Source organism: Polyergus mexicanus, unplaced genomic scaffold (genome assembly GCF_030449975.1).
Source record: "Polyergus mexicanus isolate NDT 795.1 unplaced genomic scaffold, iyPolMexi1.0 SCAF_9, whole genome shotgun sequence".
NCBI classification, from domain to species: Eukaryota; Metazoa; Arthropoda; class Insecta; order Hymenoptera; family Formicidae; genus Polyergus; species Polyergus mexicanus.
Window position 1 is genome coordinate 10,094,230 of NW_027223329.1, and position 21,860 is coordinate 10,116,089.

The 21,860-nt window shown below is 34.2% G+C and overlaps 2 protein-coding genes across 11 annotated transcripts in view; one reads left to right on the forward strand and one right to left on the reverse strand.

The window, feature by feature from the left end:
• Nucleotides 1-21,860, forward strand: part of Pyd (zonula occludens-like protein polychaetoid) — a 46,586-nt gene that overhangs the window by 13,100 nt on the left and 11,626 nt on the right. Inside the window, exons 1-2 of one of the 10 annotated variants that reach the window (XM_070301981.1) lie at nucleotides 3,469-3,765; nucleotides 12,381-12,649. In XM_070301981.1, coding sequence (XP_070158082.1) covers nucleotides 12,473-12,649 — 177 coding nt within the window. In that variant the 5' untranslated portion in view covers nucleotides 3,469-3,765; nucleotides 12,381-12,472. The other 9 variants (XM_070301979.1, XM_070301983.1, XM_070301978.1 and 6 more) reach the window with 9 other exon arrangements.
• LOC138936535 (facilitated trehalose transporter Tret1-2 homolog) lies at nucleotides 4,811-8,413 on the reverse strand. The gene is made up of 3 exons (XM_070301988.1): nucleotides 8,245-8,413; nucleotides 5,663-6,539; nucleotides 4,811-5,373 (listed from the first exon to the last, which is right to left on the reverse strand). Exons 1-3 carry the CDS (start codon nucleotides 8,411-8,413, stop codon nucleotides 4,902-4,904), a joined length of 1,518 nt encoding a protein of 505 aa, XP_070158089.1. The 3' UTR covers nucleotides 4,811-4,901.

The following is a 21,860-nucleotide window of genomic DNA, read 5'->3' on the forward strand; positions in this document are numbered from 1 at the left end:
TGTAAAAATTATAGCGATAAAGATATGAAATTCGATTTAGGAAATTAAGAAAAAAAAAAACTTGGCAGAAATTTAAACAGACAGACATATATATTTAATTACCTTTAATTAGTAAGTTAAATTAAATATTTTAATCAATTAAATGCTTAAAGTGTAAATAAGCGACGAAATCTTGTTCTCTAATCAATATCCCTCCAATTGGTATTGCTTTAATAAAAATATAATTTAAAATTGAAATAATAATATGAAATATTGTGAAAATTTTAAAATTATGATAATGAACTTACATACACACATACATAGATACAAATTTGTTGAGAAAATATATTTCAACGGTGACTCAGCAGTTAGTGCTGTAAGTAGTAAGCAATTTGTTAGGATTAATCTTACGAAGAACGGAGGAATATAAACGATCCTGCCTGCTTGATTTTCTTTACGGAAATTACACTATTTCTCTCCTCTATTATATGATTATGCCATCTGAATTAAAGTGCAGATAATCGGCCCACGACGTTACGTGATATCCGAGAAATATAAATCTGGTGACTAAAATGACATGAAATTTAATAGATGAGATATGACCTCTGTACGTAGAGGGAATCTCTTAAACGCGCTTAGATAATATTACTTGAGACGCTATTTTTCACTGGCTACCATCTTTTAAGTTCGACGCGATTTTTCTATTTAACAGAGTTATACCGTTATTAAACTATTGTAATTTAACGGCGAAAAGAACTGAATATTTGCCGCAAGTAAAATGATCATCGTAACGTTAATGATGTTGTTCGTTTCGTCATCTACACATCGAATAAGTCATACAGATAATGCGCATAATTAATTATAGAGCTAAGCGATTTGTTTTATTTTTTTGATGAGCAATATTAATAATACTCGCGATTCGTAGAGTTTTGAATGTCCATGGTTTTTGCGAACTGTGAATTACAAAACTTATTGGATAGTACATTATCCTCGGAAAATATCCGGACGTACATTCCCACGAGTATAAGAGTACTTTCTCTCGTAGCAAGCGATCTTGCAATAAGTTCTCTCTCGAAGAATTCTAGAGTCAAGCGAAGGGATAATTGAAATTGGGTCGGATAAGAAGCGCGCGATTTCAATAATATTTACTGTGTGAATACTCATTAAAATTTATTGAATTAATAAAAACATTTAATAGCGAAAAAAAAATCTTCAATCATTGAAAAAGAATTATAACTAGTAATTGTAGTATGTCAAATGTTTATGTTTCATTAATTTCTTCGATAACTATTTTCATTCGTATCAAAGATATTTTAAAGCAACAGTCTATTTTTGTTTCCGTTTACGGGAACGAATTATTATACATATTTTTTACGATACACTCTCTTATATCGTATTTTTTCTAAAATAAAAATAGTTGTAATATTCTGAAGATGTAGTTTGTTTTTATCGATATTATTCTTGCGTAATGAATTTCACGGAATATCTCAGTTTCGTCTTGATAACGGAAGATTATTCGGTCACGTTTGTATATGCATCTAAATGCACAGTTTTTACCTTGCCGACGTGATGTCTTGTAATATTTCTTATAAGCTAAGCAACTGATGTCGGATAAGGCACAGTGTAATGCATCGCCTCTGCGACGGACGTATAACTAGCGCTGTTTTCTATTCGTGTGGTTATAACGGCCGTAAATTGTAAAACATATCTTGTCCTTGATTTAGTATTCAAAGGGATTCAGATCGAGGACATGGAACGCGCGTTTACGAATAGAAAATATCACAGAACAAAGAATTTTTTTTAGATTAAACACGATATAAACGCCTCTAAATGCCGCAATGATTTTCATTCGTCATCTTAATTAAATGCTCGAGCTAACCTTGCAAAAATAATCAATCGTCGGGTAAAAATTTTTTTACCTTTTTTTAAGAGCTTTATTAAACTAAGATTTTTTTCAACAAAAATAGCAAGAGAAACGTGATAACATACGCGAAAAAATGCCTATATGATATAAATTATATTTTGAGAAGAGAGAGGATATATTTTTGAGAGAATTTATTGGACGATTTATCTTTGATATTTAAGAAAGTGAAAAGTATTTAAAATATTCTTTCGACAATTAAGACTGATCATTAGAAAATTGCGGATATGTAAAAGGGCTTCGACAAATTATTATATTATACTTTTTGAATAGATATATATTATGATATAATAGAAGCGTTTTTATAACAATAATTAAAAGTTTGTCGTTAAGGAAATTAGGGAATGCACCGGATATTACTTTCCGTAGATATTCTTATCTGTTCAATCATTCTTGCAACGCATGATTACAACTTCTCTTTCATCCGCATATCCCAATCGCACCATAATGGTCTTTAGAGAGAGAGCAAAACGGGACGACGAAACTCCCCACAATGTGGAGCGTCATCAGCGAGACTTATGAAGGATAAGTTGCTCAAACCTCCGGAAACCGAGTTCTACTTAGGGTTTATAGCGTCGTATGCCAAGTTCTCATCTTTCCACGAGTGCTGATGCCTGGTTATTTATACTTTCATGAGAAATTTCATATTTATCTTAGCAAGATACGTCGGTTAGTCTTTCGTATTAGCACAAAATTATTACCATTATACTTTTTTATCGATTATTGCACGAGGACTGTATATATTTATATTATAGGATATTTACATGTCAAAGATATTATATAAAATATGAAATTTACTAAGTGTATCCTAAAGAATAGGACGAGTTTTCTCATAAACTGAAATAATCGTTTTTCCACTGAAATTTCATTAGATTTTTTTGTCACGATAATAATTAGATCTTTGTTACAATAAAATTCAGAGAATCAGGACTTTATTTAAAAATTAGAATTTTAACATAATCACTCTTAATGTTAAAAATTAATACATAAATTAAAAAGAAAATTAACGATGATTTTTGTTAAAAAAATTTACTTTAAATCAATTAAGAAATCTTGAAATTTTATATATGTATAATTTTTATATATATATATATTTCAAAAAAAATTATAATATGCCTTGTTTCACAATCGCAATAATAATGGTCGCGTTAAAGCCAATACCAAATGCAAAACGATACGTGTTTGAAAAGTGCGTCACAGACGGAACGTCGGTATTGTAAGCACGTCCGAGGAATACGCGGAGAATAGCACAGCCTCATCACTTGATCCCTAACTCGAATCAAACAGTAATCTTCCCATTGTGAAACTTAGCGCAATATCACTGTCGACGACTGAATTGCCTTAGCAGTTCGAAAGTGTTACGCGATAAAAGTGCTGGATATTCTACTTGTCTCCGCGACAAGTGCTGATGTCGCAACAAAAATACAAAATTTAAGATAAAGATTGATAGAAATTTATATTTAATGAAATTAATTTACAAAATAAATTCTTTTCTACATATTATCTTTTTCTCTTTTCTTATGTTTTATACATATAAAGAGAACAAATATAAATTAAAATATTGATTTTCTTCACAAAAGACTTGTGAAGATTCAGAATCGTGGTTGGACGGTTTTAAAAAATATATAAATTGCATATATACAAACATATATATTTAAAGAGAGATATTTGCACGTGAAATAATATAGATAAGAGAAGAACAAGCAATATCATTTTTAAATTGTGTATTGCTCATTTACAAGAGATAAAGATATTTATTCATTTCAATTATCGAGACTCGATAAGAGACGAGCGTTACAGAATATTCGAAAGAAATTTGCTACATTATCGCTTGTTGTCATTTGATTATCAACATCGAGGAAAAGGTAGAAAATAGCTATAATATTTTTCTACGCATGGTACACTTAGTTTGTATTAGTGACAAAATTTAAATATGTTGAGATTAATTTCTTCCGATTATTTTAGTTTATTTCAGAAAAAATATTGCAGGAAAAAGCAGTAAAAAGAACTTTACCGTATATATTGCAGAGCAGAAAATATTTTTTGTTGTCCCTTATAATTTTATATTTTACTCTCAAATGCTCTTCTTTACATATTTAATACTTTATACGTAACGACGATAACATCATTGTGACATTTTTAAATATTTTCAAACATAGATTATTATATATTATTTACAATTTACAGCATTCGATAATCGACTATCGAGTAATCGAATATGATTAATATATATCAATAGCTTTTGGTAAAATAATTATTTGATCAAATAACATTTCGAACTATTTCAAAATTATTCTAAAAGAGTAGCGCGAGAGAGATAGAATGCGACGTATTCACCACAATAAACGTACAGTACATGACATCTAACAGAGGGAATTTACTTTGACTCAGACATCAGTCGGTCGATAACATTATTTGCAATATAAAGTTTTGTTAATTCAATACGAAAATATTATTATATAATATTAAAAATATTTTTTTTTTTTTGAATAATGAAATTATTCAACATGTTCGATATGTTTTGTTTTGATTAGTGATATGGCAGAAAGTTTTATAGAGCATATCTACATCTGTAAGTAGTAATTCTGAATAAAAATTTGAATTAAAATTGATGATGAAATTAGAATGAAATTTCTGTGTTAAAAGAAGATTTCAGATTTGTATATTTCATTCTTTGTACGATTCTTGGATATTTTAAATGCATTCCTAAAAAATAATTGCGGATGCACATGTTACGCATTTACAATCCTCAAATTTCCTGCGTTTTTTTTTTCCCCAACGATTATGTCAAATACGAAATAAAAAATAAGGAACTTTGCAATTTATAACAAATAGTCGTTTGGGTAAAACAATCCGTATCCATAAAAAAAAAAAAAAAAAAATGTATGCATCCTTCTCTTTCATCGATCTTCACAATTTTTCAAACCAGAACTATCAATACTAATTCTTGCGTTGAACGTGACGCGACAAGGTAAACGCTTTTGGCGGCACGCTGAGATTTTCAGGCCGGTTCGACCGGATACTTTATGCTCGATACTTTTCTTCGTTCGAGCTTTTTCTGTATCTCCTGCAACGTTTTACCCTTCGTCTCCGGTAATACAAAATACGAAAAGGCGACGGACGCGGCAGTGAAGCACAAAAACGTCCAAAATGTTGCTGCCTGGCCTATCTCGATCTCCATGATCGGGAACAACTTGGTGACAGCGAACACGAGGCTCCAGTGTGTCACGATCGATATGCTGCTGGCGACGCCCTTGGTTTCCGGTGGGAATATCTCACTTATTATCGTGAAAGGCACGGATCCGTAACCGATCGAGAATACAATATTGAAAAAAGCGAGACTGGTCAGCGGCACCCAGCCGAAGGCACTCACGTCCCTTCCTTCGTCCTTGAGTCTAAAGTAGTAACCCAGGATGGCCAAGCAAACGGTCATCAACGCACCGGATATTATCAGGAGTGGCTTTCGACCAAATCTGAAGGAATCGAAAGGGGATGGTTTATAAAAAAATGGGAAGTTTATAAAAATCAAAGTTTATAGGAAGGAAGTAAAAATTAAACGCACATAAAAATTAATGCAATTTGATATTGAAAAAGAGATAGAAAAAACTAGCTAATGAGAATGATCACCAAACGGTTTATCAAAAATTTAACGGCTGTCGTGTCAGCTTCAAAATGAATAAAGATTTCGTGATTTATAGAAATCTGATTGATTTAGAAAGAATCGTTAATCGATTTGTGAAAGAAATACTTAAATATTCTAACTTGTCGATCACGGAAGCGACGAATATCGTCATCACGACCTCGGTAAGCCCAATAACGATGGTCGCCAGGAAAGGATCAATCGTGCTGTTGGCCGCCTGGAAAATGTTGACCGTATAGAAGAGAACCGCGTCCACGCCGCACAATTGCTGGAAGCACATGAGTCCCACGCAAGTAACGACGGCCTTACGTCCTGCCTTGGTCCCGATGAGGTCCTTGATACCGCCCGACGCTTTCGCTATCCTGTTTACATCATCTTGGAGAACGGCCATTTCCCCGACGATGTCGTAACACGATCCTCGTAAGATCGACAGAACTCTGGCGGTTTGATCCTCGCGGCCCCGTTGCATTAACCACATTGGTGATTCCGGCATGAAGGGCGCGCCTAGGACGAAGGGCAGCAGGATGGCGCAGCAAGCGATATTGAATATCATGTAGGAGCAATAGGCACCCGCCACATACGAGAAAAGAATCCCCGAGGAGAAGAGCAGGGGGAAGAAGACGCCCAGGGCACCCCGAATCGACGCCTGGGCAATCTCGCCGACGTAAACCGGCACCAGGACGCACGCCGCCCCGGCACCAATTCCACCAACGAACCTCGCGGCATATATGCTGATGACGTTTCTGGTTGTGACCAGGGTGAACCAGCATGTGGCGAATGGCACGACCGTCAGGATGATGGCCCACTTTCGGCCGATCCAGTCGGCGATTTTGCCGGCCGGCACAGCACCTGCGATAGCACCCAACGCTAGCAAGGACGATATCCACGAAATCTGATTCTCGGACAGTTCGGGAAGGAAGGACTCTTCCGACGTGAGGTACGGCAGAATCGGCGATGTCCAGCCGAGCGTTATGCCAGCTTGCATGCCGACCAGTGCAGCTGCAAACAAATATCACATTCTTATCATCAAAAGAAATATATTTATCAATTTAAAGAGGTATATCGAGTTTATTAAATACACAAGATAATTTGCTAAATGATTCAAAAATTTTTAGATCGATATGATATCAGTTGATTGAAAAATTATTTTATATATCTGTTAATTTTTTTAAATCGCAAAAATCAGTTTTACTCGCTAAAGTAAGAATGTATCGATCATATTAAATAATTTTATATAATTATAAATATTAATTATATATATATATATAATTAATATTAATAATTAATATTAATAATTATATATATAAATATTAATTTTATATAATTATAAATATTAATTGCTTTAAAAAAATGTCAAACGTATAGCAATAATATTTTCTATGTTAAATTGACAAAATTTTTCTTTTATTCATTAAATTACAATGAAATTTCTTTCAGGCTGTAAGAGTAATTCTATTATTACACCGTATCTTTTAATCTGTTTGAAACAATTTTCTGGTAAAAAATGATAAAGATGTTGATTTAGATTATGTACAGCGAAACAGTGATTAAATTATCATTCGTTCATATCAAGCATATCAATCGAAGCAGAATCTTGCAGATACCTGATTATCTAAAGTAATTGTATCCAAATTTTGCATAACATTAGGATTACAATTGTCGAAGATAATTGTTGCAAAATAATAAATATGTAATATGTATACATTTTATAAAAAGATTTATGAAAATTTTGAAAATTTATTTATAAAAAAAAGGTTTTAATAATTGCACTGATAGATATATCAGGTAAGAGAGAAAGAGGGAAAAGATTGAAATTCTATTGCATCTCTATGTTGAAATAATCGAAATAATTTATTATAACAGTTTATAGAATATTTACAAAATTCGTTCTTTGGATTTGCAAGTTCAATGGATCGCGGTGTACTTATCGATACTTGATTATGATAAACTGCATTTCAAGCTTTATGTAATGAACGAATTATCAATTACGTTAATTAATATTATTATTCTATTTTGCAGATGTTATTATTAGAAAATTATATATACTTGATAATATACGAATTAAAATTATTAGGAAAATTTATCGCGGACAGTTTTTTGTTATAAAGAATCTTTTAAAATATTTGAGCTATCCTATAAAGCAGTGAAAAATATCAAACGATTACGTATAAAAAAAGTGAAATAAAACAGTAGAATGCAATGTAAACATTATAAAGATTTTTTTTGTAAATTTATTCCAGACTAAGATTCTAAAAATCTTAATGAATATTCGAAGAGAATCACAAAGCTTCTTTTCGTGATAAATGTCATAAGCAGATAGATAAATAGTTAATTCTATCGTAAGCAGGTCTTAAGAAGTCGATCACTCTTTAGATAACATCGATATCGTGAGACAAAGTGTCGGCCTCGTTATATACGTACATTATTTTTATATTTAAGTAAATATTCAAGTTTTGAAAGATAGAGAGAGAATACTATAAAAATATTTATTTTTACGAATAAATAAATAAAGATATTTAAAAAAACTCATTAAATTTGTATGATTTACTCCAATATTTTTTTTTTCTATTTTTTTATCATGTTTCCGCTCTTTTCAATAAGTATGTTATTTGTGTGTGTGTGTGGAAAGATCAATTTTTTTAGATTTCAATGTTCCTCGATAAAAAGGTTGTTACTTTTTCCCTAGATTTTAAATATTACTTACCGCAAAAACTAATTAGAAATTGGAAACGCTTTTTTCCTTTGCCGGAAGAATCAATAGCATTTGACACTTGTGATATGTATTTCTCCTTCCCTTCATCTGGTAAGGTAACCAAAAAGGGTTTTGACGTGGCATCATTAGCGTGTACCGTCGTAGCGGTGCCAATTGTCATTTCGAAATGTGATTCGAATTTGATATGAGAAAGAGAAACCATCGAGAAATCGCGAGCTTGTGTTTATGACAAACGCACTGGTAAACTGTCGCGAGATAAAACTGTCTGAAGACAAAAAGTGATACGCTCTGCGCATCTTTGGCCCCCCTCAATATACCGAAGGTGTGTATTGCGCCGATTTATATCTCCAATAAACGCTTATCGTGAAATGCGCCGATATCATTCACGCACGCCGATTGTGCGTATATAATATCATAACTTACATGATCATCTCGCCTACTGTCACTCGCGAAAATTAGAGACATCAGGTGGGCTTTATATTGTAATTTTATGAATGAATAAATACATATTCTATCCAGCACATTAATTTTGACGAAACTCATTTAATTTACATAATCGTAAATTAATGTATCGCAAAAATATTTCAGCTTAAAGATAATATAATTACTAAAATTATGAGGGGAAATTATGAGGATGAGAAAAACCAGCAGATAAATCATTGACAAATTTTTATAGAGATGCCACAGAGTTTTGTTTATGCAAAAGAAAATTCTGTTTAATGTTAATATTTTATGTTTAATAATTACTTATAAGTAGATACATATTATATAGAGAGTACACATTATTGAATAATAATAATTTCAAAATTTACATTGCATTGATTTTTTAGAAAGCCATATAGATGATAGAAACACGCGATGTTCGCGATATGTGTGATATCAATAGATATTCGTCTTTAAAAATAATAAAAGTTCGAATATGAATAAATACATGTTCTAGCGCATTGATTTTGACGAAATTCATTTGATTTACATATTTTTTTATCTTAAATTAATATTCATAGCTATAAGAAGAGTACACGTACACACACGAAGTGTCGTATCTGTTAATTTGCACACACCCGAGACGAATGTATTAATTACATGAAATAATAAATGGCAGATAAATGTGGATTCAAGTACAGATTGATGATGCTTTCACAAAGCAAAAACTTTGTTAATCAACTTGATATACATTATCTTGAACATACATTTTAGTTTAAAACACATAGTTTGGGAAAAAAGTACTGTTTTAACTGAAAGTAGTAACAGATCACATTAATATTATATTACATTTACATTTGTATTTTCAAGTGCCTATTTTTATGCTTAAAGGAACAGTAGTTGTTTAAAAAAATATGATTCGTGTAATTTCTGTTTAAAGAAATATAACTTTTTTCTATGAGCACTTTACTCGCAGCACGCGAAATAGAATAGTAAAATTTTTTTTCTAATAATAACATCTGCAAAATAGAATAATAAGATTAATTAACGTAATTGATAATTCGTTCATTCGTGGAATAATTTCCTAACACACATATTTTTGTTATAATAAATTAAGACGAACTGTTTTTTCACAAAAAAACTTGCGTTTTATCGTACTTACAATCACGATACATTTTAAAATGAGGTGAGATATGAATTTTTTAAGTAATGCTTTTTAATTTACCACATATTGATAAAAAATACTGACATTGTAACAAGTTTCATTAAAATAACTTTTTAACTATATACGATCCGTTGTAATTAACTTTAAATTGTCATTTTGCAAGATTAAAAAGTGCTTAATATGAAAAAGGAGGTTTGCGAAGATCATATATGTAATATAATAAAAACAGATAACTATATATGTTAATCTATGTAATAACAAATGTATCAACATATACTTTTGATGGGCGTTTTATTCGTCGGCAATGAGATATCACGACACTCTATCTCATTATATTACAGACGGTCCATATTTGTCGCCATTGACGCAAAGAGCGTCAATACGGGCGAGTATAAATGAGCGTGTAGTAACGTATTTACAATTTACTTGCTTAAAATAGAAATTATTCATTTATTCTTTGTGGGAGGTATCTCAGTATTGTTGAAAAGTGAACGTGACGTGGAATCGATTTTTTTAAGAACCATATTAAGGTACTAATAATTTTTGTATCGTAATACATTAAAAGAGTTTATATATTTAGAGATTTGAAAATAAATAATAAAAATTAAGTCAATATTAAATTTGAAATCTATTTTAGAAGAATTTTTATTGAAAACTTTAATTATATGTATAATCACTATCACATGGCAAAATTCGAATATTTATAAAACATAATTTTAAAAAAATAGCGAAGATATAACTTACAGATATTCTAAAAGATAATTAGAATGAATCAGATAGATAGAAAACCATTTTAATGAAATTTGATAAAGTACTAATATTTTTTACAACATGTGGTAAATTAAATGAATATTTATAGAGAATGATCTTGGGGGCATTTCCATTAAGAGAAAAAATGGTCAAACTATACAAAATATAACGCTACACATTTTTCGTCACTTCTGGAATAAAAATGTGAAAAATGCGCGTTGTTTTTTTTTGCGTATCTCAAACATACAGATATGCGCTAAAATATGAAGACCGTATAAACATATCTCGTCTTATTATCTTATCTATCTTCATATCTCGCTACTGAAAATATATCATAGCTTCATCGAAATACAAAATTTACGATGCGATTACTAATATAAAAACACAAAGGTTGAGACAGAGAGAGAGAGAGAGAGAGATATTTTATTGCAGTACATAATATCATACACGTTTTACACTTCAAGCTACTCTCGATAATAATGCATTTATCATATTTAAATCGCCAGAAAACATTTTCGAGTGTTTAAAAATATAATTTGATTATATTATCAATGATGAATAATTTATTTATTCCAATTATGACAGTACGATGACATAAAAATAAATTTTGGGACATACATGTATATTCAAAACGACGCAAGTAACCGTACATTTTGAAATTAAATTGAAAAGGGATTCAAATTAAAATTATATTGGGCTCTCTTTGGTAATTTCAGTTCTTCCGGAGAGGAAGTGCTTTATCTTCATTCTTCGTGTAGGTATGCGAACTTCAATTCGCGCGTCCTTTAACGGTGCATCCGGTGTAACCGATATCAATGCAACGAGAAGTGTGATGACCTCATTGAACAGACAAGATGAACACACAATCTTTTATTTCTCGTAAAAGGCTTCCGAGGATATCGTAGTAATAGCGAAATGTTTATGTAGAAAAAAATAGACACAAAATTAAATTACAGATACAAAATTATTATTTAAAAAAAAAAAATAATTTACATTTAATCGCTTTGGAGAAAGAAAGGAAATAATCTTATTCGTAATGCAAGACAAAGAGAAAAATTTTCGAAAAATTCCAAATAGAGAATATTTAACTTTTCGATCATACTTTTGATTTTCTTTTATAATACACGATATTCGTTTCTTCGTGTGGAATAATAATTGGACTTTTTTATATCATAGTTAAATATTTTATATCGAGCAAATAAAGATCGTCACCAATTCAATTATATGAATTAAGAAATATGTACGCTCAGTCCTTGAACGTTGATAAGTAGATAAAAAAAAGATTATTTAGCCGCGAGGCTTGATTTGCCAGTAACTCGATATAATTTCGAGTTAATTTTAACGATAGACTTGTGTTCTCCGTGATGTAAAAGCGAGGCAAACGTTCGGTGGGGCTTCGCACTATCGATTAATCGAACGCGTGGGCCGCGTTGGCCGGGTAATCACAGTCACGCTTTCAGAGTCGTTTGATCTGGATGCATGTATCTGGTGCGTGTATCTAGTGTACGTACGACGATAAGCTACGAGCCGCCCCCATCACACATGGCGCGCTGCGATGAGTAACTCCATCGACTTTGGCGTAAACGCGACGGCGCGTTTAGTTATTTAGTTGGTGCGCATCGTTCAAGTGCATTGAATATTCGCATCTCTCCCGACGCGTAGTCTCGCGAAATTAGTAACTCCGGTGAATCTTCGTCAATTGTTTGCCTCGCGCTTTCTAAAATGTACAATTAATCTTTTGTAAGGATTACGTATAAAACAATTATTCTATAAATGTATGGATAATTAGTCTGTTGACAGAGTTTGTGATCTTGGATGATCTTCGCTCTTCGCTTCATCGGCGTTGCGCTTGGATAACATTCGTGTGGATCTCAGAGGAGTATGAAGATATTTCGCAGAATCTTTAGGAAGAAAAAGAAGAAGTACAAGAAATCTCGAAAGACCACGTCGAAGAAAAGGATCGCGAGCAGCTCGCACGATGCGCATTTATTAAGAGACGATTTCCTCTTCGGTCCCTGTATCGCGAATACTTCGAGACGGCATCGGCGTAAACATAAGGTAAAAAGAAATGAAAACTAAATGTCAAATTAAAACGTAGATTAGTGTATTTATATCATGCTGACGCTATTGATATTAAAATATTTCACGTGAAATATTATCTGAGATACTATCTCGAAATATTATAAACTTCAACGAGATGGATACTCTCCATCAACATCATTTTTCTGATTATATAACACTTTTAAGATACACAGCTCACCTTGAGAACAGGTGTTGAAACAGGTATTGCGCTCATAAAGTTCCTCGTATAAATCTATTACGCCTTTGCGGTAAACTGTGAACGGCATAGTGTTTTGTGTACACACGTCGCTGCACCCACGCGTATGTCATAACATGCGCGTGTGCGTAGCATTAAGTCAACACGTTGAGGAGCAGTCTATTTTCTTCTAATCTATCTGCGATACGTGCTATTATTAAGAATGGTAGGCCACTTGGATCTGTTAATAAACATCAAATAACCTACGATAAATTTATTAATTACATCTTCAATATCAACGAACAAATTTAAATTTTTTTAATACGTTCTCACACATTTTAATATGTTAAACGTGTGAATTATCCACAATCTCTTTTTATACACGAAGAGAGGATATTTATCGTGAAAACGAAACGTGAGAGTTAAAGTTTTTAGCTCTAAAAGAATACGAGCCGCGATTTTTCCGCGTCATATTTACACGAGCCGGAGAATGGATTCCCGGTTATAATTTCACAGGAAGTGACCGCATAATCGGATATACGGATAGCGCTAGATGCGCACTTTCGATCGCACAGCAATTATCATGCGCGTCCTTTTTCTTTCTATAGAGTGGTACAAAATACGCTGCAAGTATATATTTGCATAAAGAGAAAAGAGTATTCTATAATATTTTATAATTCATTTATTTCAATTCAAAATCTAATACAAATATAAAAAAAAAAATATATTTTTTTTTTCACCTTACAAAATCTAAATTCAAATTTAGATAAGTCTATTTTTGTTTCATCGTACAAGTCGTATGATCGTATGAATACTTTTTTTAAAATAGGAATTTGGCAAAAAAAAAAATATCGCGAAATTTTAAGAAAGACAATATTTGCATAAAGCACCTTTACATCGCGCTTTAAAACTAGAAATGCGATAAGTATGACTAAACAGAAAAGTATTTTATGTGGACTGGATTAATTATTTATATCCCTATGTAAAGACAATTAGAAAAGAGAGAGAAGGATGAAAGTGTGTGATACTGTGTCATTGATGGTTTCTAATCCGGTTTCGGCAAGTGTAATATGCACATCTCGTGACTTTCCAACGATGCTACACCTAAGTACTTTAAGACTTCGTTAACACTTTTGATATTGCGTCTGTTTTCAAAAATCACATTAAAGTACAGGTAAACGGAATGGACAAGCTGAAATGCGGGGAGGCCAGTGCGGAAGCTATACAATGTATCTCAGAAATTTCGGTCTTAAAAAATAGTATAAAATCGTAAAAAAAAAAAAAAAAAACTATCGTTAAACTGATGTAGTATATTTCGAGTAAAAATATTGCTTTATTAATTTTCACAAAAATATATAAATTTTGATGATATATGATGTGATATGAGTTGCATATTTTTCGTATTTATACATTATATGAAAAAAATATAAAATATTAAACACGTGAGATATATGAAATTAAACATTGTCTAATTACGAATAATTTACGTTCATACATACTTGTATCTATCTCATTCCAGGAAATAAAAAAAATTAATTTGAGATTTATTAAAAAATAATAATTTAAAATATATAATAATTTTCGGGGTAAAAAAAATTAAAATGTGTTCAAATACGCACTCGTGTCATCTTATCTTTCATCCGGTTACTAAGGTTGGTGCAGCTACCTGCCTGCGGCGACAGATACCTAGATCTACCTGGGTTACAAGCGCACATTCCATAGGAAATGTCCTCACGATCGGTCAGCCCGAAGTTGCCAATATGTATTTTTGCCCGTCGCGGTTGACGAAAGATTCTTTTGCGTGTGAATGACACGCTGCTGCTCGGCAAATCGAGCGCGCTCGGCATCGTCATCGTCGTTACATATCGCTTCTCACATTTTATGCACTCTCGTCGTGCTCGCGCGGAATGCTGCGAGGGATTAATATAATCGATCGTCATCAGTTTTCATTGTAATGTAAAATTTATCATTATAACTTGGGTCTATTGATATTTATTTTATAGTGCATTTCAAGATGGAAAAAATACGATTAAAGTGAAATCGTTCACGAAAAGTTGGTCAAATTACCGGATTCTTATTAACGTTAATCTTGGGAGTAATCTACGTTATCATTCATACACATCGTGTCCACATTTGCGTTAAAAATTCTTATATATATATATTATATGGGGAAAAAAAAATTAAATTTCAAATGTAGCACATGTGAGATATGAAATTAAATATCGTGTAATAAAACATTATCTAATAAACAGATAATAATATTAGCTCATATATTTTTGTATTTATTTTTTTTTAACCAAATTAAAAAATAAATAAAATTGATTAAAAAATAATAATTAGAAATATATAATTCTCGATAAAAAATTAACACATTTTAAGCGATTATCCTAAACCGATAACGCGATTCTGAAATCCGGTTTTCCTTCTGCGATACGACATGCGGCAAAATTTTTCTGGATGCTTGAATCATGCGCTGGTGTCGTGTATATGTATATGTATATGTATATATATGTATATGTATCCACGAGCGTTTTACATTCCTAAACGTTTCCCTCGTGCTCGGTGCGACTGCAAGGTTGCTTGTAACACGCTTTCCCCAACATTTAATCTTGAAAAAGATTCAAGTTTTATCTATACAATTTTTTAAACATATCATTGCGTATCAAATTTGAATAATTTCAATTATTTTTTATACGAATCGTACACACTGAGAGATCCATTTCGTTAAATAAAACAAAATTATTTGATTGAATCATTCTGTCGATTGAACATGTAATTTGGTTTTATTTAATAAAAATTATGTTACTGGAAAGAAGTTAAATGTTACACTAACATACTATTTTGTTTGCATGGAGTTTACCTGAATAAAATTTTATTGTTGCGATAAAAAATTCCTCATTCATCTCATCGCGTTCTAAATAATTGTATTTGTTACTCGAACTAAATTCTTTAATTGAATATCATAAGCTATTTTGCGCATTCATGTGTCACTGCTCAGTCAATTGTTATGCAGTGTAGTGCGATTTTAGAGTATGCAGTGCATCTTCAATCATGGCGGATTCATCTGTCCGGAAAATACTGATTAGTCTCTCGTTAACGACGAGAGAATTGAAAAGATGGAGAATATAATTCGTATATCTTTTTCTTATCGTATCACAAGAGACAGCTATCAAGTAAATTTCTTGTTGAATATGGATAAACCTTGGTTGATGTAACAAAAGCAAATGTGACCGCAGTTTGAAAATTTGGTAATAATAACACAGAAATGTGATTCAGTGAACAAAATTAAAATAAAAAACAATCAAAAATTTGATTTTACGCAATCAATAATTTTGTTCACTCCGATCAAATTTGTGTCTTAGTATTACCAAATTTTGCAAATAAATTTTTTCGTCGTATCAATTAAAGGATTTGTTTGCCCATGTCCAAACGAGAGATTTAGCTGATTTCAAGCAAATTTTATTTTATTCGACAAAATGGATCTCTCAATGCACGATTTATCTAATGTGATTTGCGTGATTTTGAAAAGATCTGTCGCTCTTTTTCTACAACTTTTTCTCGCGCTCTTCTATTTTGTCGATGTAGAAAAGTATTTAAGCTTAAGACCCCGATGAAAAGAATTCCATTGTCAGACCGAGTTTCTCTCGGAACGTGCACTAAAAAATGTGCGTTTCATGCGCGAAACTTAGGCGTAGACGTCGTTTGCATTCCTCGTTTCGCGATAGCCTCCTCGACACGCTTGAAAAGTAGGTACGGTAGCCTCCTCGTCGAATTTTCCCTTTCAAATCCGTTATTCGCGCGTCTAGATTCAACGCGATGGTTAAGCAGATTCATACGTAACGAGGCGAGTATCGTGGGAAGCGCGAGCGTAATTTTTCTCATTAGTATAAAATACCTGCCGTAATCTACTACGATCGCAACGGAATGACTCTGCGGCGATTCGTTTTAGCGATCTCGTGATCTCGTACCGAGAGGGAACGCTTTTATGAAACTTCATTCATCATCGACTAAGCCTAACTTTCCTATCGCGTTAAATGCAAATATGACAGACATGCGTTAGAACAACTTTCCTCTTAGAAATATCCCAGTAATCGTTTCTGTTTAATTCTGGAAAGAACGATAATGAATTGACAGAATAGTATCATGATATCTTTATAGTAAAGTAAAATTTTTATTAAAAGACAATCGAAGAGAAATTATTTCGAGAGAGCAGTGTATTGGGATGTAAATTACAATATCTCGATGTAAGTCTTTAGAGCCAGACATTTTGACACTTTGACGATTTTATCGGATTTTAAGCAATAATTTTTTGAGCGAATGATATCGTAAGAAAGTAGATGAGACAGAAGACGAGTTTCATATATATAATATATATATATATATATATATATATATATATATATATATATATATATATATATATATACAGGGTGAGTTTTTTAACCTGAAACTTTGAAATATCTCAAAAAATAAGCACTGAACGAAAAAAATGTTGATAATCAAAATTTAATCCTTCCGCGGGGGAAATACATTAGTGTTAAAATTCGTCTCCCACCTCCTGGGAGGGGGGGGGGGGGGGGGGCAACTTAAAAACCTTAAATGGAAACCCCCATTTTTTATTTAGTATTCTTGTAGCTGACATCGAGAGCTTTCCAAAACACTATAATAAAATATTTTTTTATTAAGTACCTTTTGAGTTATTTTATATTTTAATCTGACATGTTTTGATATAAAAAATTAAATATCTCGTAAAATATTTAGTTTTGGATAATCTTACCGTAATACTCCTACGTACAGAATAATGAGACAAATCAATTAGTATAAAAAAAAAAAATTGTTTTTAAGAAAATTATTTACAATGTATTTTTTTAAACAATTATTTGTGCCTAAATAATTTTAAGCATCGATTGATCTTTGAACTAGCTATACATGTCGTTGGAAAATTTGAGGTATTTCTTCCAGCATATATTTCTCTCATCGTTCAAGGTCAACTTTCATCTCGTTTAATATGAGATCATAAGGGGTTTCCTCTTTTCAGCTGCACATCTCTTTAAACTTTCTATATTTAATGCAGGGTATTTATCGATGTCAAGGAGGAGAGAGAGAGAGAAAAAAAGATTGCAATAAAGTATGGAAAATATGAAAAAAATATGCAAGTTAAACAAGAAATTATTGTATGTCATTGTTAATTAACTAATCGTACAATTATTATATTCTTTCTATTGCGAAAATTTTATTGGCAATTTCTTGGAATGACATATTTCAATATCAAAATTTCCTTTCTGTGTTTCTATACTATATATTTAATCCTTCGATCCAGCATCATTCTCTTGGACGAATGCATAAGTCTGTCTCGCCTCTTCTCCATTTTTTGTCGCTCTTTCTCTTCCCCTCCTTCTTTCTTTGGCTACATCCTAAATATGTATTCGTTTTAATCGAAACGTAGAAAGTGCTGAAAAAGGAAAAAAGGCAAAAAAGAGGAAGGGAGCCGGATTTTCACGTTCGCGATGATTTTTGTATCAATACGTCGCGAAAGATCTGAAATCGCGAGGACAAAGAATAGAGAAACGGTAAGCGGATACTTAGGGGCCGCGCGACAAGCAGAATTCCAGCTGGTGTAAGGTGTGTCATATTCCAGTTAATGATCTCTCTCGTAGAGCCTAGGCACCGCGTGCGTACACACGACATACGACGTCTCAGGCCTACGTACGCATACACCCACGAGCACGTACGTACACATTCATATGTTCGGGCAAGACGTTCGTCGAGGAGCGACCTCTGCTTGTAGTCTTGCCAACTAAGCGAACCGACCAGGCAAAACCGGTGTCGAGTGGATCGGGATCCTACCCTCCTTGCTCTTCTCTCCTTTCACTCTTTCCGCCCCTCTCCCCTCATTCTTTCCCTACTCTCTCTCTCTCTCTCTCTCTCTCTCTCTCTCTCTCTCTCTCTTTCTCCCCCCATTTCTTTCTCCATCTCTCGTGTGTGTTAAACATCACCGTCCCTCCCTCCTACCTTCTCCTCGCTCCGTCCTTTTGCGTCCCTGCAGTTCTCGACCGATTCTACAGTCGACTTGACGATAGAGAAACCGAACGCGTTTGTCGTCAGGACTCTCGCGCGTTCCCGCCCGGCAAAAGGACATTCCTCCTTCCGTTCCTCGGTGTATCGTCCCCGAAATATTACCGATCCCGCGCTCCTTCGGCAAGAGGTGAAGAAAACGATCTCTCGCGAGCCGGCCCGTTGCAGGATTGGCGTAAGCACGCGAAGGCCGCGTGCGGCGCGAGAGAGATGCGGCGAGAGAGTCGACGCGAATCATTCGAGGTGCACGCGCGCGACGTGCATCCACGCCCGCGAACGTGTCATCGTGCGTCCCAATCCGTCGTGAGCGGTGCCGAAACGTACAGGAATTGACACCCGAATTTATCGTCACAAGCGATGCCGCATCGTTGTTGATTCACGTGCGACGATAACGTGTACGATCGCTATCAGAGACGCGTCAATTCTCCCATAACGTTTTGAATTTTTGCAAGTCTGCTGTGTGAATTGTGAGCTTTCAAAGCTAGAGTGTGTGTGTGTGGTTTTTTTTTTTTTTTTTATTGTGATGACGATTAGATCGTCGAGCTCTGGATAAAGACGAGCGAGGTCGTCTCGGCGATTTAAATCGCGATCCGGTTTTGTGGTGGTGTCTCGTTTCGGGCAATCGTAGCGCAGGTAGCCGGTTGGGAACCTGTTTGTGTGTGTCGACGGCCTTCAGCGAGTTTTTGGAAATGCGCTTCCGGTCGTCGTAGAGTGGGGTATATTTTTGTGCGGGAGGAACGAGAGAAGCGCGAGGAAGAGGAGGGGGGCAGGAAAGAAACGACGAAGGAATTTTGCGGAGAATTGCCGTCGACGTGATTAACTATTATATACGGTGTGTTTAGAGTAATCTCGTCATATCGGAATCGCTGAAATAGACAAGAGCTTCTCTCTCGTATAATGCTGATAATCAACAATCGAATCGACGATTTCGCCTCTTTTTAAATTTCTTTGTCATTTCAGCTTAGCCTGCGACAGAGATCTTTTTCTTCCTTTTCCCTTCTTAATACGAAATTATTTTCGTAACGTTATATTAACAAGATCTATGAAGACTCGCGAATATAAAAAGGCGAAAAGAAGAAAAAAACCTGGAATTATACACGATTCGAAAACAGCTGATTTGGAGAATAATCGATTTGTAACTCGGGGAACGTGGATTAGCGATATATGATCGATGGTAAAAATATTTTTAAAGTATCTTGATCTCTGTCATCGAACATTCGTTATTATTTCCATAAAGATTTATAACTTTCTTTTCTTTCTTATATTATGTAAATTTTTTTGATCGAGAGTCTATCATAAGCTTGCAGATTGTCGAGAGAACGGATTCGAGATCGAATGTACGACGAAGATTCGCAGTGATTTCGAAATTGAACGCTTCACGCTACATCGCGTCTGAAACGAGGGAAAAAAGGCACCGCCGACGACGACGACGACGACGACGACGAGATTGTATATCGAGAAGCTATGGCTACGTGACCGAGCAAGGCAAACCGGAGAGAGTCTCGCGGAGAACGGAATGAAGAAGGAAAATTCTCGCGACGAGGAGAGAGAGACGGATTAGTCGCGGACCACAAGGTTCGCGTTGAATCGTCTCAATATTCGTTTGAGAAAATTCTGATCCGGTGGTTTTGCGAGAGAGAAAGAAAATAAGAGAGATAGACAAGTTACAATCTGCGCGAGAAGTGTGTTCACGTGGAATTGTGGAAATCTCATCGTCTGAAAAAAAGAAATGCACACGCGGTAGAAATTGTGAAATATTATCTCAACGAATATTTATAAATTCTAGAATTCATTTTTTAATTCATTTTTTTTTTGTATATCAGAAATTCTCGTTTTCTTTTTTCTCCTTCCCCGAAAAGAAAGCGGTTCAAGATTATTTGGCCCACACACACAGAGATAAGAAACTCCCCGCTGCTTTTTCTGTGAATTTTACGAATTGTGTCTAATTCCAGGATTCTTCCTTTGAATGTTATGCATTTGTGTTAGGAGAGTAGAGAGAGAAACTCAAAGTTTAAATATCAGAGGCGAAATTTTAAGAAGCGGCGAACATTCAACTTAATGATTGATTATTGGTATTATACAGGGATGTATATCGAGCAAGAACCAGAGAAAGGCAATGTACAAATTGATCTCTGTAGATTTTAAAGCAACATTCTCAAGATTACACTTTCTACATAGAGAGCATTAAGAAGCACTATATCAAACGTCAGTCTTCTTTCCTCTTTAATGGAGAACATCAACGACGAAAAGGATGAAAGAAACTCCTTTCGAACAATAAATGTGCAACGGTTTTCTCGACCAGCTTAACAAAAGGAAGACATCTTTTGTCACGTGTTAACATCGGTCAACGGTCTCTCACTTTGAACGAGCAATCTCGTCTTTACGCAAGAGACAACACGGCGATCCATTGACTGCGCGTTCACCACATATACGGTTTGCATGATGCATTTGCGGCGGAGTTGCTTGCGACACGTTTATCCGACATGACGCGATCCTGCTTGATTCACCTGTGAAGACGGGGGTTGTTTGAGGAGGGAAGGGATGCAGAATCTCAGATCGCGAATCGGCGGAAGTGTGCTGCGAGGGAGCGACCCGTGAGAGAATCGTCCTCTTGGACGTGTGCGAGAGGATAAAGGAAGAGACATCACCCTCTCTACGGTACGCAGGATGGACAGGAGCGATAACAATGTCGTCGGGGTCGGCGGCGGAAGCGGGAATGGAGGCAGCGGCGGCACCGGCGGCGGCTGTCACGTGGGAAATTCCGGATCCCCGCCAAACTCCATCTCGTCGACCCACGGCACCGTGTTTAATTCTACCAGCGGGCTCGACGGTCAGGTAGCGCATCCCGAGATCTTTAGGCTCGATATCAGGGCCGATATGAATATTCGGAAATTATCGTTTGAATTATTTAAATGAATTTGAATGCGGGTTTCCTGT